The sequence below is a fragment of the Dipteris shenzhenensis genome, chromosome 27 (genome assembly GCF_047967505.1).
Source record: "Dipteris shenzhenensis isolate YYH24624 ecotype China chromosome 27, Dip_SZ_1.0, whole genome shotgun sequence".
NCBI classification, from domain to species: domain Eukaryota; kingdom Viridiplantae; phylum Streptophyta; class Polypodiopsida; order Gleicheniales; family Dipteridaceae; genus Dipteris; species Dipteris shenzhenensis.
The window spans coordinates 3,317,552-3,343,396 of record NC_141622.1 but is presented as its reverse complement, the minus strand read 5'-3'; the positions used below and the strand labels follow the sequence as shown (position 1 = coordinate 3,343,396).

At 43.5% G+C, this 25,845-nt stretch overlaps 1 protein-coding gene across 4 annotated transcripts in view; it reads right to left on the bottom strand.

Moving 5' to 3' along the window:
* Window positions 1–795: 795 nt before the first annotated feature.
* The window catches only part of LOC147883745 (nodulin MtN21 /EamA-like transporter family protein), an 85,697-nt gene continuing 60,647 nt past the window's right edge, over window positions 796–25,845 (bottom strand). The window contains exons 5-8 of one of the 4 annotated variants that reach the window (XR_015543678.1): window positions 23,972–24,143; window positions 23,704–23,764; window positions 1,265–1,440; window positions 796–1,062 (exon numbers count right to left, since the gene is read on the bottom strand). Coding sequence is in view for 2 of the 4 variants with exons in the window: in XM_087398835.1 (XP_087254961.1) it covers window positions 1,323–1,440; window positions 23,704–23,764; window positions 23,972–24,143 (351 nt within the window). In the remaining 2 variants the exon portion in view is untranslated. Of the gene's footprint in view, window positions 1,441–23,703; window positions 23,765–23,971; window positions 24,144–25,845 lie in introns of all 4 variants that reach the window. The other 3 variants (XM_087398835.1, XR_015543679.1, XM_087398836.1) reach the window with 3 other exon arrangements.

The window sequence follows — 25,845 nt, the reverse complement described above, 5'->3', positions numbered from 1 at the left end:
AATATTTTGTTTTCTAGAACCTATTGAATGTTTCAAACCTCAAGATTTAAATGACATTTCATCAAATCTCCCCAAAAATCTGTGAAAATCTAACTACATCACTTGCTCTCAAACAAAACTCACATATTCTAATTGCTATTTCTATATGTGAAAATCTATTTTGATACAATACCAAATTTCAAGCTACTTTTAATCTTTGTATGAAGACATCTTTCACTTTCAACGACCTCATTAGTGTGCATTTTCTTTGGAGCATATCTTTACAACTATATGTTCCAATTGCATTTTAATACGTGCTAAAGTTGCAACTCTTCAATATCCAAAGACTTGCTACCTGATATTACAATGTCATATCTATAACATTGTTCGCACAAAACATGGTTGTTATAATTAACTAGCAACCACAAAAGATAAAATAAATAAGATCTACAAAGGGCATAGCAATATACAATGTATCATGCTCGACAAATTCAAAATAAACTATGTTCTTTGTTTTCTTTGAAGAATCTGATTTTTGTGCATTGATTTCATTGCACTATGATACGTGATATGTTGAGCTTTTACAACATCTAGAGACCCTTTTGGCTAGTACTTAATAGTAAGATCGGATGTCTTAATAATAGCGCTAACGTAAACCCAAGGTGTTATAACTATTTTGACCTAAAGGAACAATAAAATATATCAAACTTTGCAAAGCAAAAAGCATTTAAATATGTGAATGCTTCCAACATAAACATAAAGCTACATAGAAATCATAGCAATTGTTCATAGTTTTATTCATAAAGTTGGCTCACTTCTATGCTGGTGAACTAGTTTACATTTCATCAATGGAAAACAAGAAACATGACCATAAGTCAATTTAAGTATATTGATAATACAAGGCACCCTTTCCATTGTTTGATGCAAAGTGAAGAATATCCTTGCCTTGATAACAATAGTTAACCACTTGGGTTTGGGTACAATATCATCCACATACCTTACATTTGATTGTTGATATTTGCTTTTAGTACAGTTACAACTAGCATGTTCAGTAGAATTCCATCGGCATACCTTACATGAGCCCTAAATTAAACACCCCAAGGTACAATTGAAAACGTAAACTAACCAAAATCTTTAGTTGCTCCCATTCCATCTTACCTTTGAAAAAGTTTCCAAATAAAGGCTGTGACAGAAAACTATTAAAAGGCTAACTATTTGAACTATATACATTGCAAAAACAAGACCGCACATTAAAGACCGTTTTTGGAGGGTACTAAAGCCTCACCAAGAAAGATGTCATATTGGCCACGTCTAAATGTTCTTTCATCTCCTGACTCTTCAATTTAGTTGTTTTCCTCTTTGCCGTTTGACGATCGTGTGTTCACCAAGTAAATTGACACCAAGGTGACAACAGCGCCCACAATTTGGATAGGAGTAAAGGTTTCATCCAAGAAAAGGTACCTAGAGAGTTTAATACATTCACATTTACCCATGACATATTTTGAGATCGTTGCCAATCAGAACAAAAAGAGCAATGTTCATGTTGATTGGACACATGAATGTTCTCTCTCTCTCTCTCTCTCTTGCATGCTCTCTCTCTCTCTCTCTCTCTCTCTCTCTCTCTCTCTCTCTCTCTCTCAGACCTTGCCATGACCAGATATGGCTGCCTGGATGTCATGTTCAACAATGCCGGCAGAGTGGGAGCTGCAAACTTTACCTTGGGCAGACCGGACATAAACGATTACGAGACGGTTATGGTGACGAATGAGCGAGGGGTGCTTCTCGGGACGAAGCATGCATCTCGAGTGATGATACCCACTAAGAAAGGAAGCATCATCTGCACAGCCAGTATAGCATCACTGGTGGGCGGTTTGGTTGGTCATCCATACAACATCTCCAAGCATGCAGTGGTTGGATTGGTAAGATCTGCAGCAAGCGAGCTCAGCCAGCATGGGATCTCTGTAAACGCCAATCTCCTGGATTCGTAGCTACTCCTCTTGCCATCTCCTCCTTGCAGGAGGTAATTCCGAACAGCACAGTTCAATCTGCGACTGATCTCTCTCACACACACGCACGCGCAGGCGCACACATGCACTTTTTTTTTTGTAAAAGAGAGATTTAATGTACAGTCATAGCTGTCCAAAGTACTCCAAGCTAGAAACAGTAATAAAATTCTTCCACCTGGGCCTGAGGAAGGTCTCCATAGGAATGAGTGCACACATGCGCGCACACACACACAAACACACATATTGAAATACTGATAATAGAGAGATACCTTGATATAGAACAAACATTATATTCCATGGTGCCATGGATAAGAGTCTCAACCTCCCACATTAGCACAAGCACAGACACAACCCCCCGCCCCCCGTTCCCCAAAACAAAACACAAACCTCCATGCCTCTGCACATGCACTAAAACCAATTCTGCTGTCCCTCTATCTTGCATCAACATCCCCCAATGTTAAGAGCCGTTGGTCAGCACTACCACAGTATCATTTGCCAGCATGGCAACCAAGAGACGCATCACATTTATGAGAATATTTCATGTTCCCCAAGGCTCCTGGACACCATATATAATACAAATCTCTGTTCCTACTGACAACACAGTACTTCCTCTTTCCCTGCAAAAAAGCCGTAACATGGGCCCACTGTCTTTCCATGCCACACTTAGAATGTTGTAAGCTGACATCAATGAGGGCACAGATAAAGATGCAAATCTTACATGATATTTTAAAACCACTGGTGTCTTATTATAGATTTATTGTAGGAAGACAGGATCTCACTCTCTCTCTCGCTGTATTAGGGTTGCAATACTCGTTGATATGCAGCTTTAATTTGTAGTGCCTTGAGTTTTTGCATTTTCCTTTCGAGCTAGCATGCTGCCTCGGAAAGGAATACAAAAGATGGCAACTTGCCTACAGTGCACATCCTGAATGCAATCTTACCACATTCTTAAGGTAAATTATAAGTTTTTTAAAAAAAGCCAGTCTAAATCATGAATTCAGATCATTTCATGGCTATATGTGCACAAAAATCTAGGACCATGGCAACATACAATTGTATGCAATTCTTTCAAAAGTCCCTCTAATGCTGATCTTAACTAAACATCAATAACACATAGCCCAAAGGGCATGTAAAATATATTGCAGAGCCTCTCCTCTGTTAAAGACAGTCCTGAGACTCGCCTACAATATCAGTAGGTACTTCTTTAGGCAGTAGAAGGACTTGACTGAGTGGGCAGCATGGTGTTTAGCAGAAATGAGCTGGTAAAGACATGAGAACAATTCAATGTCCCGATGAAGGAAATATTTCCTTTCTTGTCAGACACGACAGCCTGATGCCATTCAAGAGAATGTCTACTTGTGATCCCACTTTTATTTTATTTATTTATTTTGTTTTTTTTTTTCGGGGGGGGGGGGGGGGGGGGGCAAGGAGTTTGTGGTGGGGGTTGAGTATTTGGGGTGGGTAGGTGTCTGGGTTTAGGTGGCTGTTTTTTGGGAGGAGGGTCCCAATTATTCCCCTTTTGAGTTGTGAATGCCAAATTTGAAGCAACCATGATTATGCAGCCCCTCTGAACCTCGTACAACCCCTGTTATCCCTTTTCAGTCTCCCCATCCGCATCTAAAAGACCTCTTTCCCTTCTCAGCTCCCTTCTGCAGCTCCTTTCCAGCCTGTTTCTCACTGCCCCTCTAAAGTGAATCTCCAAGATGTTTCGTTATGGAACAAACCTGTCTGCGTATCACGGATAATTTTTGGGAAGAGAGGGCACAGATATAGGCAGGGTCTTGTAGGTCATCTCCAGGATGGTGATTGGTTGCCACTGGCTTATGTCAGCTCTGTTCCCTATCCATCTGAGAGAGAAAAGTAAAGAAAGATTTATTAATATCTGCGGAGGCGAAGTTGCATCTGCTGATAATGTCAAGGGTACGAGCTCTAGGAAGCCAGTGGCCAGGAACTTTGACTCATATTCCTCACATACAAGAATCACTCTTTGACAGTTATCACATGTGCATCATATGATTCGTAAAATTTACATAGTTCATAATTTTTCCCTGCCCAAAAAAAAAAGAAACACTTTTATTACCGTACTCAAGGGTGTTGTGAGAAGAACAGCTTTCTACGCTCTTTTTCTTAGGGTTCCAACTCATTGCCTAAGGTTACCCTCGAGCCCTAAAGCCAGTTCAGGGGACTACAATCAACAGATTCCTTGATTTCTAACAATTTAAAAGGTTTAAACCAGGCCCTGCCTTGCTGAAACATGTGTGAATCTCAGAAGTCCATCTAAAACCCTCCTGCTCCTACACCAAGGTCAAGTGTATTGTATATACACGATGTCTGACTAAATGCTCACTGATGTGGCTGCAGAGTGTATCTTCTGGCCGCCCATCACAAGGCTCCAACAGAAGACAATGTTCTAGGCCACTTTCTCCCAGACATCATCCTTGGTTAAACAATAGGGGCATTACAAGGGTAATGGTGTGACATATGTGATCACTTGGTGTATCATCGAGCTGTCTCCACCATGTAGCAAGGAAGCCACCTCGAAGCGGAAAGCTTGATCACCCTTTGTGAGCCAAGCAGGAGAGCCAAGAAATCATACCCTGTGCAATGTTCAAGGATCGCTGAAGAGTGGGCTCATCATTTTGGGCACATAGATCCATGCGCCACCTAATACCTCCAAAGGCTATTATGTATTCTCGCTTAGAGGAATCCAAAACAATTATAGCATGTGCCTTCCCTCCCTAAGGGACAATCAGCAATTCTCTGCGTGCCATTGGCCAAAAGAAGTAAGTGAAAAGCAGCCGTACGTAGAACTTGGAGAGAGAAGAACTGCTGTTGTAGCCAGCATCTGTCCCTAGAGGGTCTTTGGGAGACTGGAGAGACTTACCATTATGGGGGTATAAGAAAGAGGAAGAGGATCTATCTAGGGGGCTGTTTTGACTAGCACCACTCCCCAAATGTCCCATTCCACCTCCCAAAGTGGGCAGCCCTCCCATAGCCAAAATATCCACAAGGTCTATTGCCAAATACACAGACCAAATACATGATGCCTACAATAGGAAGTCTTCCACATGCCATTAGTGAAAATAAGTTGATTATCTTTCTAGGCTTGCAGCTGCACCAAAAACGTGACCAAACTTGAGAGAAGATTGGGTAGGTCTCTTGTTATAGCAAATCTCACCCTAAACGTTCTCCAAGGGACTGAAGAGAGCTGAAGACGTCTAGAGAGAAGGGTGTTATAGGAGAAGAGAAGAGTATGCTCCCTTTTGAGGACATGGGCTGACCAGCACTCCGCAATGTCCCACTTCATGTCCCTAAGTGGGCGGCCCTCCCATAGCCAAAATCTCCATAAGGTCTTGCCGAAGACTTGTAGGGCCCATGCCCTCTGCATAGCACCCCTACAAAAAGGGGTCAGCCAAGATGAAAATACGATAGAAACTACAGCTCTACCTATAGATCCCTCCTACATGATCTTGAAGAATATTGGCAGCCCATACCATCAAGGAAGCCTTGACTGGGAGAATCCTCCCACCAATTTGCAAGAGAATTGTTTGTTGATGATTGAATAACATATTTTAGTTTGAACGAGGACTCCTTTACGCTTTACACAAATTCTTTTATTTAGCCAAGACTTTGAACTTTGAGTTCATAATTAACCATGTTGTCGTCGTTTCCCAGCATGCAATATATGTGGATCAAATTCTATTCATAGTTCAAGATAACGACAATTCAATTTTCATGTTTAGATGGTTGAAAGCTACAACAATCACTTCAATTTTTTATCTAATGGTTTCACAAATTTTGAGTTTTGAAACTCTCAACAATATGTGGAACACAAAATATCGCAAGTGTTTCAACTTGTTAGGCAAAGGCTTTAAGTCATCGACTTAAGAAACTAACTATGAGCTTGATGCTATGCATTAGTACAAGGGAGTAAATTTATGCCTAAAGGTCGTATGCTACCTACCTTATGCCATCAAGAGCGGTTAGAAATAACCACAATTTTACTTCCAAGGTGATACACTCTTGAGTTTTCCTAGCTTCCCAAGCAATTGAGGATGAGCATAGCCCTCAAAAGATTCGGCATTAAATTATTCTTAGTACTTCAGCTATAGCTATAATACACTACTTCCATTAATTTAACTTTATAAATTGTAAGATCTTCAAAACGATATTCCAATATTGGATAGAGATTTCCTTTACTTCTCTAGCTCACCCAGGGGATATAACGGGTAACTTAATGTTGCATGGAGGAAGAGAGTCCTATATACTCCTTAAAGAGCCCCAAGGGTTTAGGGCCCTTGTTAATAGCAAATGGGCTAGTGGTTTGAGATCCTTTTTCCAAATTTAGAAAGAACAAAACCATATGTATACCATCAAACAATCCGGATTAGAAGCTGCACATGCCTATGCTAGGTGAAGACTTATGGAGGACGAAAGATGACCATGGCTACATCTGTGGAGAGAGAACGATAGACAAAGTGTAACAATGCTCACGAGGCAGAGATCACGCTTCAAGTCTGAATGATAGGATGAATTCCTTGGATACAATGAGTACATTGTTGTATCGCCATAGGGGATAAATCTTTGGCATTACCTATGATGTCATGTCCAACACCTACCATGTCCTTATCCATTCCCAAACGTCACTTGACCCTTCAAACGCTCTACATATCTTTGAGGGAATGGCCTATTACACGCTAAAACAACCCACTCTATTCTCTTCGTTGTCGCTTCAAACTGAAATTTTTTGGTGAGCAATTACAATTCTCCGCTCAATCCAACACTTATCTTCTACAACAATGATAAATCATTGTCCAACAATCCCTTTGTCATGCAGACCTTTGTCACTTCTGTCAATGCCTACAGCGTAGGCTTCCCTTTCACCATTCTAGCACAAATTTGGAACAGGTCCTTGCGACAATACCTGTATATGTTCCTCCCAATCAATCTTAAACGTTCAAGCCCCCCAATGTGTTATTAAGCCCCATCTCCCTAGATGAGTCAAGATGCCACATGTCCACTGATTAAGGTCTCCCTTTGATGCACTATTTTACCCCAATCATTAAATACATGAATTCCATTTGTTCCTAGGCATATCTGCATAATTTCGTCCAAGATCTTTGGTCTTAGACTCACCTAGCCCATACCGTCCACCATCACCGACGACCTTAACATTAAACTCAATAACCATATACAGAAAGCACAAGATAAACATAATATAAATGTCGGTTATCTAGGAGATAATGCTGACTAACCCTTACGAGGCCTTGTTATCTCAACTTGCGCATAACATGGCCAATGTAATAAGGGGCTAGGGGCAGTTTTTTCCTTTATAAGGTTTTTCCCCCAACCTCAGAGGTTGAGTTTGTAAAAGGGTGAGTTAGTCACCACACGTGAATTGATCCTACTTAGGGCCGCTTCTAGGGTTTTGTCTCTATGACTACCCTAGTCTTCTCTTTCATTGTTGTTGATGCAATCTCATTTCATCTTCCTTCAACTTCGTGTTGTCATGCGAACTCGCTTCCATTTCCAACATTTGGTATTAGAGCAGGCTGCCCTTGCTCCCCAACACCTCCCCCACTTGCATCTTTCACCTCAGGAGGGATCCCAGAGCTGCTCCAAGGATAGGCGACTGCTCCTGCAGCATTTTTGCTTGCTGCAGGTGCCTTTTCTATGCTGTTCAAGCTGTTTTTGGGCTGATTTCACTTTCTGCAAGGCTTCTCCAGCTGGGCGATTCTTCTTGCAACACATTTGGAGGCTGTTTGGAGCAGTTTTTGCACAGGTTGACCTGTCAACAGGGTGTTTTTAAATTCTTACAGGCGCACAGCTGGCTTCTGGTGCTGTTTTACAGCTGGATGACCTCTTTTGTGGTGAGTTTCCTGCTCCAGCACGTGCTTCAAGACTGGGCACTGCTGTTTTCTTCTGGTAGAACACAATTTGAGGTCATCTTCAGGACTGTTTTTCTGTTTTCCTGCTGTGCAACCCTGTAAGAGAATGTTTTGCTGTTTTGGACCTGTTCCTGGCAGACTTGTGAAAGAACAGCTCATTTATTGCACTCCCAAATGCAAAAACAGCTCATCCAGTTCTGGAATTTAATGTTTTAGTCAAACAAGAGTTGATTGAAACAAGATAAAGTTTGACTAGTTGAGGTTTACTTGAGAGGAAGACATATATTTCATGGAAAGCAATTTTCAGTCATTGTTTGTACTGTTTTTAGAGGCATTTAGCTGCCCATTTCTGAGTACGTGCAGTTGTCAATGGTTATATGCCTTGCAAGCCAACCATTGGCTAGGTTAAGAGTTCAACACACATCCCAGCAAGGGAGTCTTGTCGGCAGTTTTGAGGTGCATCCTCAAGCCAAGCATTGACTTCCTCTTTTGGTTGTGCAGGGTTCACATCATGTGAACTTGTCCAAGTTTTTTGCCTCCTTTTTTTTTGCTCAAAATGGCACACAATAATCCCAATAACGTCTTTGGCATGCTTGCCCATGAGGCTAGGTTGGATTTCTCTTTGGATCTTTATGGTTTGTAATCTTTTGGTTGCCAAGGGCTGTGTCACAAGCGAAGAATCCCAACCTGGTCCAATTGCGCCAGACACCCCTCCGTAACAAGAGGGGGGGGGGGGTCATGGTTGTGGCGCAAGACGTGCACAACACGCATTAGTGCAAGAAAATGCATGTGTCACTCCTATGTAGAGAAGGTGTGATACTCAATATGCACAAGTCTTATCCTTGATTTCACTTTCAGTAAAGATGTTTATCATTCCTCATATTCGGTCCTTCCAAACTTTGAAAGCTGCTTGGCATATTTTGGAAGCCATGTACCATGCTTGCAATGAAGTTAGAGTCTCATTTTCTAGGACAGAGCTTGATTCGGTGTACATGGATGAAGGGGATTCTATGCAAGACCATGTCACTAAAACTCGGGATCAACTAATGAATATAGATAAGGATGTGCAGCCTGTTTCCACTACTTTGAACTCCTTACCGGAGTCCTATCTTTCTTTCCATACATCACTCAATTTGTCTATGAGGGGGCATCCGCATCCTCTCTCTTTTGAGAAGTAGGCGTGCCTCTTATTGTAGAAGGAACAACTAGAAAGAATACGTCATCACATACTCATAGTGGGAAACATGCATTTTCAGCCAAGGATTAGGGCAAGTAGAAATACCATCCCAAATATGACGTTGACCATCGTTCTAAAAATACTTCTGGACATGCTCTTGGGAAGGATAAAAAGGATGCTGGAAAGGCTAACAAGAACGGTAAATGCCATTATTGTAAGAAGCTGGTTCATCACATCAGTGAGTGCCTGAAGAGGCTTGCAAAGGAAAAGAAGAGTCTAGTATGGTTGTATCAGGCTCAGCCCATAATGCAAGGAAATATGATACTTCAGCCAACTTTGTTGAGCACGATTGGGCATTTTTCACTTGTAGCTATAATCCCTCTTGGGAGTCACCAACATTCAGCATTAATAAAACGGCCCAAACATGGTATTTGATAGCGGTGCATCCCACCATATCACGTCCAAAAACGAATTGTTTGACATGTCATGTGCACCTGTTGGCAAGAAAGTCTTATGTGCCAACAATACTTCTTATCCAGTTAGGGATTGGAGAGATTTTGCTTACAGCTGTGGATGGCTCAAATCTCCACATCTAGCATACTTTGTTTGTCCCTGGGATTCATAAGAATCTGTTTTCGGTGTCCTCTTTCACTCGAAGAGGCTTTTAGGTCATCTTTGAAGATGACAAATGTACAGTGCATGACAGAGAGCAAGCTTATGCATTGGTGTCCAGGCACACTTTGTCACCATTTGTTTCAGCTTGATGCCTATGAGAAGAGAGCACATTCCACAATGCCACTTCCACGTCTACCTCTGCCATGTAGAATGCAGAGTTATGGCATGCCAGGTTTGGGAATGTAAATTTTGGCAGCCTTTTGTGATGCCTTACCTCTTTTGGATCTCTCTCCCAAGCATATATGTGAGCGCTGTATTTTGGGGGAAAATTACATAGATTTCCTTTCCCAAAGGATGGTGCAGTACTTTGTTGCCTTGGTGGAGAATCAATTTCAATGCTGAATACAGATTCGCATTCAGATCAAGGGGGCGGGGCGGGGGGGGGGGGGGGGGGGGGGTTTATATATCCAAGGCATTGACTGATTTTTTGGCTAAGAAAGGCATCAAACATCAATGCATGGTTCGATACACTCAGCATCATGGAGTGGCTGAACGAAAAAATAGAGAAGGGGAGATGCATACTTAAGGCTAAAGGGCTGCCATATAAGTTTTGGATGGAAGCCATCATGTGCTTAAATCATATTCTAAATAGGTGTCCCATCAAAGCACTTAAGGTGATGACACCATATCAAGCCTGGTATGACAGAAAACCTGGTGTGGGTTACTTCCTTACATTCGGTTGTGTAGCCTATGCATGTGTCCTTCAAGAATTGAGACACAAGCTTGATGACACAATGAATACCACTCATAATTCGAGACGGTGGATAGCCCATATGTTTTACTTTTGAAACAAAATTGCATTTGACTTACTGCATCATGTAGATGGAGGCTACTATGGAGATGGAGCTTATTCATGAAAACATTCAGCAACTGCAATGCAACCTTAGTGAAGTAAGACTAACAGTAACACTAGAGCAACAGCAAGACATTAAGAGGAAGCAGGGACGATTAACAAGGACAACACTGGAACCCCTCTTGGTTAGCTCCTATTGGTATTTTGTTTCTTGCTGTCACAATCATATCCATAGGAGAAGTGGGCTACCATGGTGACAGAAAGGGTTACAAACTTTACAATCCCATGACCAAGAAGCCTTTACCAGTAGGGATGTTATTTTTGCAGAAAATGCAGATCTGCCCCTTCCTGATTTTGACAGAAATTGGTGTTCATCAGATGCCTTTGACGGACTGCTGCTCATTTCACCTGAATGTACAGCTTGGAAAATCAGAATCTGGATTCTGCACCAGGGCCCTTCAGTGGTTAACACATCAGTTCATTCTATGGCTGGTCCATTCACTCAGCAAGAGATTAAGCATGCAGTGGCACACAAAAGACATCCGTACAGGAAGCTAGGACTGTTCCTCGTTGGCTGACCGTACGCGTACTCTTGAGAAGAGCAGCTCACTGCGTCTCTTCCAAGCCGCACACAGAGTGACACTAGAGATGTTGAGAAAATGCTCATTGTTGTGAATCAGTTTGGGTCAGCAAGATACTTCAGATGGATGAACCTGATTGCTTTGATGATGGACATGACAATGTGCATTGGATGCAAGCTATGCAAGCCGAGATAGATTCCATATAGAAAAACCACACTTCGGAGTTGGTGGACTTGCCTATAGGCAAGAAGCAATTGGAACTAAGTGGGTGTACAATCTGAAACGCAAATCAGATGGTTCTGTAGACAGTTACAAATCATGTCCCATTGCAAAGGGCTATGCGCACAGGAAACGCATAGGAATTATGATCAGTATGATCAGAGTCCAGACCTTTGCGGCCACTTCCCGTATGACCACCATCAAGTGTGTGGTTGCATCAGCTGCATTTTATGGATGGAATATCCATCAGCTGTACATAAAACTGCATTCTTAAATGAGGACCTCCAGGAGACGTTTATGTCTCTCAGCCCATTGGTTTTGTGGTACCTGGCAAAGAAGACAAGATATGCAGGTTGAAGAAAGCCTTATGTGGTCTGAAGCAGGCTCCTAGAGCTTGGTATGCCAAAATTGATACAATTTTTACTAGCCAGAGAATGCAGAATCATCAGCAAGAGAGTACCTCTATGTGAAAGGAGGGGATTTGCTCTTCTTCGTCCTAAATGTCGATGACATACTGCTCACTAGTATGAATGCTCCAAAAACTACAGATTCAAGGGCTGGACTATAAAGGATATTTGAAATGTCAGATTTGGGACTGCCTCATTATTACTTGGGCATTCAATTCAGTTTTTCCCCCCTAAGCTCAGTTAGAGGTTGAGTTTGTGGGTGAGTTAGTCATCACTACACATGTATTGACGCTAGTTAGGGTCCATCACAAGGTTTAATCTCTATGACTATCCTAGTCTTCTCTTTCATATTGATGCCGCAACAAGTCAAGCTGGTGGGTGAATCTGATCTTTGAGCTAGTTTATAATTTGGAGAGTCAATAAAGTATGGAGTACTCATGCCCCCCCCCCCCCCCAAGAAGAAAAACATGAATTCCAAAGATTAGTACCCATTCCTAGCTTCCTATAACACAAAGAAAAGCTGAAGCTATGATAGCTACTAGAAAAAGAAGAGCTGAGCTGCTATAATTCTTTTGTTGAAATTCTACCACAAGATTCCTTTTTTGCCTAGCCCCTCCCTTTGTGGAGGGTTTGACAAATGAGGAAACAACTTTCTCTGCAAATGGCCTCACATGGGAGGAGGACCAAAATGCCCTATTGGATCTCACATTTGCCTCCACCTCGTTTCAGCTTCCTTCATCTTCGTGTTCTCTTGCATACACTTCCATTTCCATGGAACAAATGAAAGATGACCATGGCTACATGTGTGTACAGCGAGAAAGATAGAGAAAGTGTAACAATGCTCAAGAGGTAGAGATCATACTGGAAGTAGGATGAATTACCTCGATACACCAAGTACATCGTGTTGGGGTAAAGGCACATTGCCACCCTTTAAATGTTACGACCGCTATGACTGTCCTAAGACAGTCATAGGGTGAATACCTAATCCTAATAAAACCTTTGAGTTTGTGGTGTGGCTCAACGCATTCTTTACACACCCACACTCCCTAGTGTCTACTGTCTCCTACTGTTCCACTCCCCTCTTTCCCTCACAAGTGGTATCAGAGCCTACCTCCTCCCTCTCTCACTCCGGTCTACCCCTCCCTCTCCCCTCTGTCAACAGGCAGCACTGTAACTGCTCTCGAGTCTCAGCTCGAGCTGTGTAAAGGCTTCGGGCAGCATTCTATCGTGCGGCGGTTCTCCTTCAGCGCGGGCAGCAGCACGCGGTTCTTCAAGGGCAGCAGCGAGCTCTTCAGCTCGCTAGCAAGCGACTATCGGCAGCTCCAAGGCGGGCGCAGCCAGCGCGCAGCATCGGCCGCGCGCAGCCAGGCCAGCTGCAGCCTGCAGCTGCAAGCTGCAAGCTGCAGCCAGGCTGCACAGGCAGCTGGTCGCGACCGCGACCAGCCGCGACAGGCAGCCGGCCGTGCAGCTGTTAGCTGCCGGGTCGTGTGACCAGCAGCAGCCGGCTGCACACAGGCAGCCAACCTCCATCAGCGGGCTGTGAACAGCCGCGCACAAACCGGCCACGCACAGATCTTACTGTTCAGCAGCGTCCTCGGGACGCGTGCACGTATAGGTACAGCCGTACCGGCTGTACCCTCAGCCAAGGTTCGAGTGCTTTTTTTTTTTGAGAATTTCGACAGCTTTTTTTGGGGATCCGTGCCCTCGCAAGTATGTGAGGGAAAGAGAGGGGGTGGAACGATGGAGACAGAGAGAGGGAGAGACACAAGGAAGTGTGGGTGTGTAAAATGTGTTGAGCCACACCACAAACTCATAGGTTTTATTAGGATTAGGGATTCACCCTATGACTGTCTTAAGACAGTCATAGGGGTGATAACTTTTAAAGTGTGGCAATGTGCCTTTACCCCAACAACCTCCCACCTAAAGGCCAATGTGCCTAAAGAGGAGAAAAGAATAAAAATTACAGCAATATACAGTTACTGTATACAAGACCATAAAATAAGAATGGTCTCATCCTAATCCCATGATGTGGCGACAATGTGCAAACCGCTCTGTAGGCAAGCTCTTAGTGAGCAAATCTGCAGGATTATCATCAGTATACACCTTCACAAGCTCAAGTCGCTTGTCTTCCAGTACCTCCCTGATGAAATGGTATTTCACATCTATGTGCTTGGTCTTTTGATGAAAGACCGGATTCTTTGCCAACATGATAGCACTCTGACTATCACAATGCAAAACTGGCATATCTCCTGTAATGCCCAAATCTCCCACCAGCCGAGTAAGCCATATTGCTTCCTTGCAAGCCTCAGTGGCTGCAACATATTCAGCTTCAGTGGTTGACAGTGCAATGCATTTCTGCAAATGTGAAAACATAACCGGTAGTAGACTTCCGGTTATCTGCATTCCCTGCATAATTTGAATTTGTAAAACCATGCACCAATGCATCCTGCCTACCATAGCATATGCACAAGTCTTTGGTACCCTTGAGATACCTCAAGACGCCTTTCACTGCTTCCCAGTGCCGCTTGCCTGGATTTGCCATATACCTGCTGATGACTCCCACCGCAAAAGCAATATCCGGACGAGTGGCAACCATGGCATACATCAAAGAACCAACTGCAGACGCATACGGAACCTTGGCCATCGTAGCCTTATCATCATCTGATCTGGGGCTGTCCTTACTGCTGAGTTTTAAATGAGGAGGCAACGGGGTACTAATAGACTTCCCTCCCTCCATTTTAAACCTCTGCAGTACCTTGTCAATGTACTCCTTCTGTGACAGAAACAAAACTCCCTTGAACCTGTCACGAATAATCCGCATACCAAGAATATGGTTTGCATCACCCAAGTCTTTCATGTCAAAAGACTTATGTAGTTGCTTCTTCAAAGCAATAATCTCCTGCTGAGATTTGCTGGCAATCAGCATGTCATCCACATATAGAATGAGTAGCATCAAACTGCCATCGTTTGCCCATTTGGTGTACAAGCAGTGATCGGTCTCACACCTATGATACCCTTGGGACTGCATGAAGGCATCAAACTTCTTGTACCATTCTCTTGGCGCCAGGCGCTTGAGTCCATACAAGCTCCTCTTGAGCTTACACACAAGCTGCTCTTTTCCTTTAACAGCATATCCCTCTGGCTGACTCATGTAGATCTCATCATGGAGATCTCCGTGAAGAAAAGCAGTCTTCACATCCATCTGACATAAATCCATGTCCTCATGAGCAACAAGAGCTAACACTGCTCTCAGAGTAGTCATCTTGACTACAGGAGGAAAGATCTCATCAAAGTCAATGCCCTTCTCCTGCTTAAATCCCTTGGCAAACAATCTGGCCTTATACCTCGGTAAAGCATTTGAATCCACTTTGACTTTGTAAACCCACTTGCACGGCAAAACCTTTCTGCCTGCAGGTAGCTGCACCAAGTCCCATGTATCATTTTGAAGTAGGGAGTCCATTTCTGACTGCATGGCTTTCTCCCACTTCCTTTTCTCTGTTCTTCCCATAGCTTCCTTGAAGCTGGAAGGCTCACCACAATCTGTCAACATGATAAAATCAGCCACATTATTGGCTCCTGGAACAAACCTGTCAGGAGGCCGTTGTACACGGGTGCTCCTCCTAACAAAATGTTCCGTAATAGGCTGCTGTCTAGCCTGTTCATCATGCATGACGGGTGGCTGTACCACCATATTTGGCTATTCTACAGCGCCATTTGCTGGCATATCCAGTGGTGCATCATTGGCAAAATTGTCTGGCTGATTTTCAGCCTGTATACCCTCTTGAACAGGGTTATTTACAGCGGCCTGCTGCTGCATATTAATGGGCATTCTTTGCTGTCCGACATCATCATAAACAACCCTCCTGTATTCCACAGTTTGCACGGGTTCTCTGTGTACACAATCCTCTTTAAAGATGACGTCATTGCTGCGTATAATCTTCCGTTTGACAGGATCCCATAACCAGTACCCCATTTCACCTTCGTCACCGTAACCCATGAAGATGCATCTGAAAGACTTTGTTTACAATTTGGTGCGCAATTCTTTGCGTACATGAGCAAAGCACTCGCAGCCAAACACTCGTAAGTGCTTATATGAAGGTGGCTTGCCAGACCACACCTCCTCTGGCACTTTCATCTCCAAAGCCTTGTTCGGCGACCTGTTAATTAGGTGAACTGCTGTTTGCACGGCTTCTGCCCAAAAGCCATGGGGCAATGCAGCATAAGACAACATACATCGAACTTTCTCCTGAATAGTTCGATTCATCCGCTCACTCACACCATTTTGAGATGCATTATGAGGGGCTGTGAGTTCCTGTTTAATGCCCTTAGCTTCGCATAACTATACAAAAGCATGTGACACATACTCACCCCCATTATCGGATCTGAGGCATTTCAGCCGACGTCCTGTCCAATTCTCAACCTGAGCGACAAACTTCTTGAAAGCATCTAAGGCATCGCTCTTATGCTTCAAGAAATAGACCCACACTTTGCGTGTGGCATCATCAATAAAAGTAATGAAATACTTTGCACCCCCTAGTGATAGCTGTGGCATCTCACACAAATCAGTGTGCACTAGATCAAGCGGTGCTCTATTCTGGGGAGTTCTCCTCTTATAAGGAGTCATAGAATGCTTTCCAAAAATGCAATGATCACAAGTAGGCAAATCTGAAAATGAAAGAGACGGCAGATAACCCAAACGCGACAGTTCTTGCATTCCTTTAACGGACATGTGTCCCAACCGGCTATGCCACAATGAAACCTTTGGCAGCTCGGTTATGGCAACAACATGATTACCTACACTGGAAACATTAAGAGGGTACAAGGTATCACTCTTAAAACCCTCAGCCACTACAACCTGGCCATCAGTAATCACCCATTTGGAATCCCCAAATGTGGTGTGGTAACCACTGTCATCCAACAAGCCAGTGCTAATCAGATTTTTCTTGATTTGCGGCACATAGCGAACACCATCAAGCATAAATATGCATCCATCAGGGAATACTATCTGTATACTGCCAATCCCTGCAATCTGACATGCATAGTTGTTCCCAAGGTGAACAACTCCATGAGTACCTGTGTAGGAAGTAAACCACTCCCTATGAGGAGTAACATGAAAAGAAGCACCTGAATCCAAGAGCCAGGTGTGCATGTCATGGCCATCAACAACCAATGTATGTGCAATTACAGCAGAAGAACATAATACATCATGTCTGTCACTGTCCTCTGCTGCAACATTCACTGCATCCAAGTCATCTGCCTTGGCCTTGCCTTTGCCTTTGCTTCCACTGCCTGCATCCTTTGTCTCAGCCTTCTTGGCTTGTCTTAAGATAGTCATAGGGGTGATAACTTTTAAAGTGTGGCAATGTGCCTTTACCCCAACAAAGTACAGGGTACAGCAGGTACTCTGTGCAGGCACAGCAGGTACTTGCAGGTATAGCAGGCACATAATTTTTTTTTTGGGGAAGAAGGAAAAGAGTGAAGAGCACTCTGCTCTTTTGCGTGGTACATGCAAGTACGCGCAGGTACAAAGTACAACAAGGCTGTTTATGCATTTCCCGAGGATTACTCAGAGTAAAATTGTGTTTTTTTGAGGTACAACAAATACTCTCATTGTCCCTCTTGCTAGGAGGTGACCGGGGCCACAGTGTGTGGTTGTTTGCATAGTTTTTGACGGGAGATCATATGCCTTGATTTTGCAGAGGGCTTTTATGCTTTTGCTGAGTGCAAATCTCAGTTTTCGGGTGACAATTTCATAGGGCTTTTGCCTGATAGTGAATGCAGTGTATGCCTTGGGGCAGTGTGGAGCCAGGGTGCCCACATTGGTCTCGTTTTCCGCAGTGTATCAGTGACATTTCTTTGCAGGTCACATTTTGTGTACGGCACTTAGAAAATCTCAGTTGAGCCACGCTTGGCCAGGGCGCATCGAGTTTACTCGGTCCCTAACTGTCCATCGTTGACAGTGCTCAAAAGATTTTCTTTTCGGTGTTTGTACGTTGGGATCTGTGTTTTTACTGTGCACATAGGCAGTTTATGCATTACATTGTCAGGTGAAAGTGCCAGGAGAGCGCTGAATTTTGTATGCTACCTCATTGTTGAGGGTGTTTATCACTTGGTACAGGTGTCAAATCAAGGGGCTTTTGCCCAGATTGTGCTTGAGAGCACTTTGGTCACTGTGTAGAGACTTCAGATGCCTTTTATCCCCTTGACATAAGGGTGATTTGTTGGGATTTGTCCCATGCTTTGTTGCAGGTTTGTGACAGGCTGAGGTGTTTGGAGCATTTTTCAGTGGTCAGTATAGTGTATGCCAAGTGGTTGATGCATGTTTAATCAGTGCAATACCTCATCTGAGGTGGGAGAAGTGATCAGGACATCAGTGTTTTACGTTTCGTCAGATGATGATGCACTTGTAAAGCACTTGTGGAACAGCTGCAGCATTCTGTAGTTACTGTTTTATGCCTATTTGAGCACGGTACAGTGTGTCAGAAGGTACAGTGACTGGAGGGAAAATTTTCTGTTTTGCTGCAGGTTTTTTGACAGTAAAAAACAGCACTATTGTGAGTGCTCCTGGCTCTTGATAGAGCAGGTTTTCTGAGAAATCAGAATTTTATTTAGTCATTTTTTTGACTTACAGGGAGTCAGGCACTTTCCTTGTCTGATATGGCATCAGGGGGAAGTGAATCCTCAATGCTGAACATAAAGAAATTGGAAGGGGCACACAATTATGCATTATGGGCAGAACAATGTTTGAATGTACTTCTGTTGAAGAAGATTTCTTAGTCCATAAGGTTGAAGGGTGTCCAGCCATCTGGGATGGCAGATGATGAGTGGGAGGAGCTTGATTTGTCCGCAAGGGTGTCTATCATGCTTACTCTCACTGATTCTCTTGTCTTCAATGTTCAGGCAGAAAAGACCTCTTATGGCCTATGGCAGAGGTTAGAAGAGTTGTATGCCCAAAAGAGCTCAGCCAGTAAGGTTTATTGGCTGAAAGAGCTCGCTGACCTTCGCATGAAGGAAGGTACAGCTATGACCTCACATTTGAGTGAGTTCAATGCCATCTTTACACAGCTTATCGCACAGAGATTGAACCTTGATGAGGAGTTCAAGGCTGCTTTCTTGTTGTGTACCCTCCCTGAGAGTTGGGACACTTTCAAGACCACCCTGTCAAATTCAAATGTCACTCTTATGTATGCTGATGTGGAGAGCTCTCTCCTTATGGAGGAGATGAGCAGGAAGAACAATATGGGCAGCAAGTCTTCCAATGCTTTGCAGGTGCAGGAAAGAGGTAGGACTCAGCAGAAGGGGAGATCTGCTGGCAAGTCCAAATCCCGCAGTCAGTCCCGTGGCAAAAAGGATATTGAATGCTTTTACTGTGGCAAGAAGGGACACGTGAAGTCTAAGTGCTTCAAGTTTATACGGGATCAGAAAGCCAAGAAGGCTGAGACAAAGGATGCAGGCAGTGGAAGCAAAGGCAAAGGCAAGGCCAAGGCAGATGACTTGGATGCAGTCAATGTTGCAGCAGAGGACAGTGATGGAGATAGACATGATGTTTTATGCTCTTCTGCTGTGATTGCACATACCTTGGTTGTTGATGGCCATGACATGCACACCTGGCTCTTGGATTCAAGTGCTTCTTTTCATGTTACGCCTCATAGGGAGTGGTTTACTTCCTATACAGGTACTCATGGAGTTGTTCATCTTGGGAACAACTATGCATGTCAGATTGCAGGGATTGGCAGTGTACAGATTGTATTCCCTGACGGACGCATTTTCATGGTTGATGGTGTTCGCCATGTGCCGCAAATCAAGAAAAATCTGATTAGCACTGGCTTATTGGATGACAGTGGTTACCACACCACATTTGGGGATTCCAAATGGGTGATTACTGATGGCCAGGTTGTAGTGGCTGAGGGTTATAAGAGTGATACTTCCTATACAGGTACTCATGGAGTGGTTTACTTCCTATACAGGTACTCATGGAGTTGTTCATCTTGGGAACAACTATGCATGTCAGATTGCAGGGATTGGCAGTGTACAGATTGTATTCCCTGACGGACGCATTTTCATGCTTGATGGTGTTCGCCATGTGCCGCAAATCAAGAAAAATCTGATTAGCACTGGCTTATTGGATGACAGTGGTTACCACACCACATTTGGGGATTCCAAATGGGTGATTACTGATGGCCAGGTTGTAGTGGCTGACATGCACACCTGGCTCTTGGATTCAAGTGCTTCTTTTCATGTTACACCTCATAGGGAGTGGTTTACTTCCTATACAGGTACTCATGGAGTTGTTCATCTTGGGAACAACTATGCATGTCAGATTGCAGGGATTGGCAGTGTACAGATTGTATTCCCTGACGGACGCATTTTCATGCTCGATGGTGTTCGCCATGTGCCGCAAATCAAGAAAAATCTGATTAGCACTGGCTTATTGGATGACAGTGGTTACCACACCACATTTGGGGATTCCAAATGGGTGATTATTGATGGCCAGGTTGTAGTGGCTGAGGGTTATAAGAGTGATACCTTGTACCCTCTTTCTGTTTCCAGTGTAGGTAATCATGTTGTTGCCATAACCGAGCTGCCGAAGGTTTCATTGTGGCATAGCCGGTTGAGACACATGTCCGTTAAAGGAATGCAAGAACTGTCACGTTTGGGTTATCTGCCGTCTCTTTCATTTTCAGATTTGCCTACTTGTGATCATTGCATTTTTGGAAAGCATTCTATGACTCCTCATAAGAGGAGAACTCCCCAGAATAGAGCACCGCTTGATCTACTGCACACTGATTTGTGTGAGATGCCACAGCTATCACTAGGGGGTGCAAAGTATTTCATTACTTTTATTGATGATGCCACACGCAAAGTGTGGGTCTATTTCTTGAAGCATAAGAGCGATGCCTTAGATGCTTTCAAGAAGTTTGTCGCTCAGGTTGAGAATCGGACAGGATGCAGGCTGAAATGCCTCAGATCCGATAATGGGGGTGAGTATGTGTCACATGCTTTTGTACAGTTATGCGAAGCTAAGGGCATTAAACAGGAACTCACAACCCCTCATAATCCACCTCAAAATGGTGTGAGTGAGCGGATGAATCGAACTATTCAGGAGAAAGTTCAATGTATGTTGTCTTATGCTGCATTGCCCCATAGCTTTTGGGCAGAAGCCGTGCAAACAGCAGTTCACCTAATTAACAGGTTGCCGAACAAGGCTCTGGAGCTGAAAGTGCCAGAGGAGGTGTGGTCTGGCAAGCCACCTTCATACAAGCACTTACGTGTGTTTGGCTGCGAGTGCTTTGCTCATGTACGCAAAGAACTGCGCACCAAACTGGAGCCAAAGTCTTTCAGATGCATCTTCATAGGTTACGGTGACGAAGGTGAAATGGGGTACAGGTTATGGGATCCTGTCAAACGGAAGATTATACGCAGCAATGACGTCATCTCTAAAGAGGATAGTGTGCACAAAGAACCCGTGCAACCTGTGGAATACAGGAGGGTTGTTTATGATGATGTCAGACAGCAAAGAATGCCCATTAATATGCAGCAGCAGGCTGCTGTAAATAACCCTGTTCAAGAGGGTATACAGGCTGAAAATCAGCCAGACAATTTTGCCAATGATGCACCACTGGATATGCCAGCAAATGGCGCTGTAGGACAGCCAAATATGGTGGTACAGCCACCCGTCATGCATGACGAACAGGCTAGACAGCAGCCTAATACGGAGCATTTTGTTAGGAGGAGCACCCGTGTACAACGGCCTCCTGACAGGTTTGTTCCAGGAGCCAATAATGTGGCTGATTTTATCATGCTGACAGATTGTGGTGAGCCTTCCAGCTTCATGGAAGCTATGGGAAGAACAGAGAAAAGGAAGTGGGAGAAAGCCATGCAATCAGAAATGGACTCCTTACTTCAAAATGATACATGGGACTTGGTGCAGCTACCTGCAGGCAGAAAGGTTTTGCCATGCAAGTGGGTTTACAAAGTCAAAGTGGATTCAAATGCTTTACCGAGGTATAAGGCCAGATTGGTTGCCAAGGGATTTAAGCAGGAGAAGGGCATTGACTTTGATGAGATCTTTTCCTCTGTCAAGATGACTACTTTGAGAGCAGTGTTAGCTCTTGTTGCTCATGAGGACATGGATTTATGTTAGATGGATGTGAAGACTGCTTTTCTTCACGGAGATCTCCATGATGAGATCTACATGAGTCAGCCAGAGGGATATGCTGTTAAAGGAAAAGAGAAGCTTGTGTGTAAGCTCAAGAGGAGCTTGTATGGACTCAAGCAGGCACCAAGGGAATGGTACAAGAAGTTTGATGCCTTCATGCAGTCCCAAGGGTATCATAGGTGTGAGACCGATCACTACTTGTACACCAAACGGGCAAAGGATGGCAGTTTGATGCTACTCATTCTATATGTGGATGACATGCTGATTGCCAGCAAATCTCAGCAGGAGATTAGTGCTTTGAAGAAGCAACTGCATAAGTCTTTTGACATGAAAGACTTGGGTGATGCAAACCATATACTTGGTATGCGGATTATTCGTGACAGGTCCAAGGGACTTTTGTTTCTGTCACAGAAGGAGTACATTGGCAAAGTACTACAGAGGTTTAAAATGGAGGGGGGGAAGTCTATTAGTACCCCGTTGCCTCCACATTTAAAACTCAGAATGAGGACAGCCCCAGATCAGATGATGATAAGGCTGAGATGGCCAAGGTTCCGTATGCATCTGCAGTTGGTTCTTTGATGTATGCCATGGTTGCCACTCGTCCGGATATTGCTTTTGCGGTGGGAGTCATCAGCAGGTATATGGCAAATCCAGGCAAGCGGCACTGGGAAGCAGTGAAAGGTGTCTTGAGGTATCTCAAGGGTTACCAAATACTTGTGCATATGCTATGGTAGGCAGGATGCATTGGTGCATGGTTTTACAGATTCAGACTATGCAGGAAATGCAGATAACCAGAAGTCTACTACCGGTTATGTTTTCACATTTGCAGGAGGTGCTATATCATGGGTGTCTCGTTTGCAGAAATGCATTGCACTGTCAACCACAGAAGCTGAATATATTGCAGCCACTGAGGCTTGCAAGGAAGCAATATGGCTTACTCGGCTGGTGGGAGATTTGGGCATTACAAGAGATATACCAGTTTTGCATTGTGATAGTCAGAGTGCTATCATGTTGGCAAAGAATCCGGTCTTTCATCAGAAGACCAAGCACATAGATGTGAAATATCATTTTATCAGGGAGGTACTGGAGGACAAGCAGCTTGAGCTTGTGAAGGTGCACACTGATGATAATCCTGCAGATTTGCTCACTAAGAGCTTGCCTACAGAGTGGTTTGCACATTGTCGCCGCATCATGGGATTAGGATGAGACCATTTCTTATTTTATGGTCTTGTATACAATAACTGTATATTGCTGTAATTTTTATTCTTTTCTCCCCTTTAGGCACATTGGCCTTTAGGTGGGAGGTTGTTGGGGTAAAGGCACATTGCCACCCTTTAAATGTTAGGACCGCTATGACTGTCCTAAGACAGTCATAGGGTGAATACCTAATCCTAATAAAACCTTTGAGTTTGTGGTGTGGCTCAATGCATTCTTTACACACCCACACTCCCTAGTGTCTACTGTCTCCTACTGTTCCACTCCCCTCTTTCCCTCACACATCATTATATAGCCACAAGGGCTAAACCTTTGACATCACTTATTATGTCATGTCGAACACCTACAATGACCTTATCCATCCCAAAGATCACTTGACCATTCAAACATTCTAATCATATAGCACACAATGTCTCTCGTAAGACAACTCTCATACACACACACGATCACAGTCACACATGGACACATACACGAGACCCCAAATACCCAACAAACAATTGACTCTACACTTACCCAAATAATGCAACAAACATCAGTGCTTGCCCAAAATTTAGAAAGAAAAAATACAATATGTATACCATCAAATAATAGACTCTATACTTACCCAAAGAATGCAGCAAACATTGGCGTAAGAAAAGTCAAAGAGCTTAGCTTGGTTAAGCTTCCTGAAAACACAACATAACCCAACACAAAAACTATCAATGGCTTGGCATAAACTTTGAGCATAAATTTCTTGCTTATGAGTTGGACATTTGACTGGAGTATCTATCAGTTCTCACTTTCTAAGTGTTAGATACATAGATAGATGTGTGCACGCACATGCACATGTGTGTGTGGGCGGGGAGGATATATAAGAGAAGAAAGAAGAAGACCTCTTGTTGCATTGTAAAAAAATACACCATAACTTATTGCACTACCAAAAACAGAGGTATATCCTAGAGCCAGCCAATCTTCAAATTGTAGATCTTGAACATGTCCCGCAAGAGCAGGGTCTCCTTGAATAGTAGATAAAATAAGTAAAGGAAGCCCACCAAGAACCATGTGCTGCAAGGCAAGCACCTGTGAGTCTCTCTCTCTCTCTCTCTCTCTCTCTCTCTCTCTCCCCCCACACACACAAGAGTGCACACATCTATCTATCTATCTGTGTTAGCCTTAGAAAGCCACTACACAAACACACACACACACTTTTTTTTTGGGCGAATAGTGTCCCCCCCCCCCCAGCGCACACACGCACACACAGAGAAAGTGGTATGTCATTTATTTTTTGAATTTTATTTTGAAGCCACACTTTTTTTTTTGTAAGAAGAAAGAATTCATTTAGAAGAATGCACATTCATAGCTGTTACAAAGTGGAACAGCTACTACTAAGAGACTAAAAGAAGCAATATAACAATTCTAACAGGGCCAAAGGTCTCCAAGAGAATGCGTATCTTGGAGAGAGTGATGCAAGGATGAACAGAAGAAAAGATGGCATTATATGACAAGAATGCAAGATAATCCAGATCACAGGCACACACACAATCAAAGAAAGATTACCGCAGAGATGACCAAAAAAGGTGAAGCTTGGCTCGTGACAGATCATCAAAGACTATGATTTCTATCATTCCATAGTGCCCAATAGTGCACCCAAGAGAAAAAAAAGATCATATCCTTGCCTAAGACCGTGAACCCCGAACATCCAGAAGAGCTTGCCAAAGCAAGCACCAGGAAAATGTGCCCAACGAAGCTGCTGCAATAAAACAAGAAATCAGGAGTCACAAGGCAATGCCATAAGAGATGGCCAAGGACTCGCCGCGGGCCATACATCTGTGGCAAGTAGCAGGAGCAATGTCAACGTGCCAAGATCTGCCCATATGGAATAACTCCAAGCATAAGCCGCCACAAGAAAACATGTTGAGGGAGCTTGCAAGCACACACTTTTTTTGGTGAAGTTCATTTGAATTATATTACAAGAAACTATGAAACTGTCTCCCCAAAGAAGAGGCAACAAGTAGTTATAAGCTCAAAAGATCTCATTATAGGACAAAAAAGCAAGATAGTCCAGATACCGTCCATGTAGGCATAGAAGAAATGATACGTAGACAGGGTAGGGTCACCAAAGTCTCTCTGATTACGGTCCTTCCATAAAGTCCATAGTGCCCAAAAACTAACCCAATGAAAGAGAATATCAAATCCATGCCTTACAGGATCAACACCAAAGATCCAGAATAGCTTGCCAAAATTAGCTGAAGGAAAACGAGCTGTAAGTCGTTTATTGCATTTAAATCCGTACCTCGCAAATGCTCAAGATGGAGCATGAGGCTAGTACCGCTGAAAAACAGCTCGTCTACTTCCTCCTAACATTGAGCTGTAAGTTTGCATAAAAGCCAAGAAATCATGGAGAACTTAAATATACCTAGATGAATCTAGAAATTTGTCCAAACTCGTCCTCTAAAAAAGAGTAGTATTATCAATAAAATGGTCGATATTACCAAATAGTGTACTGTGGAAATGTGGGAGGACAACTCAGCACACTGACAACGATCATAACCATATTACTGCTATTAACAGAATCTCACTTGTCAACTCTATAAAATAAATAAATGCATAGCATCATATATGTAAGTTGAATTCTTATGGAAACTCCATCTAGAAAGTCATGGAAAAAGTATAAATTAGAAACGTTGACAAGCCCGGAGATACTTCAATACCCTTAGGAAATCTAGACCTAGAAGAATCATAACTCATTGAAGTCAGTGAAGATCGA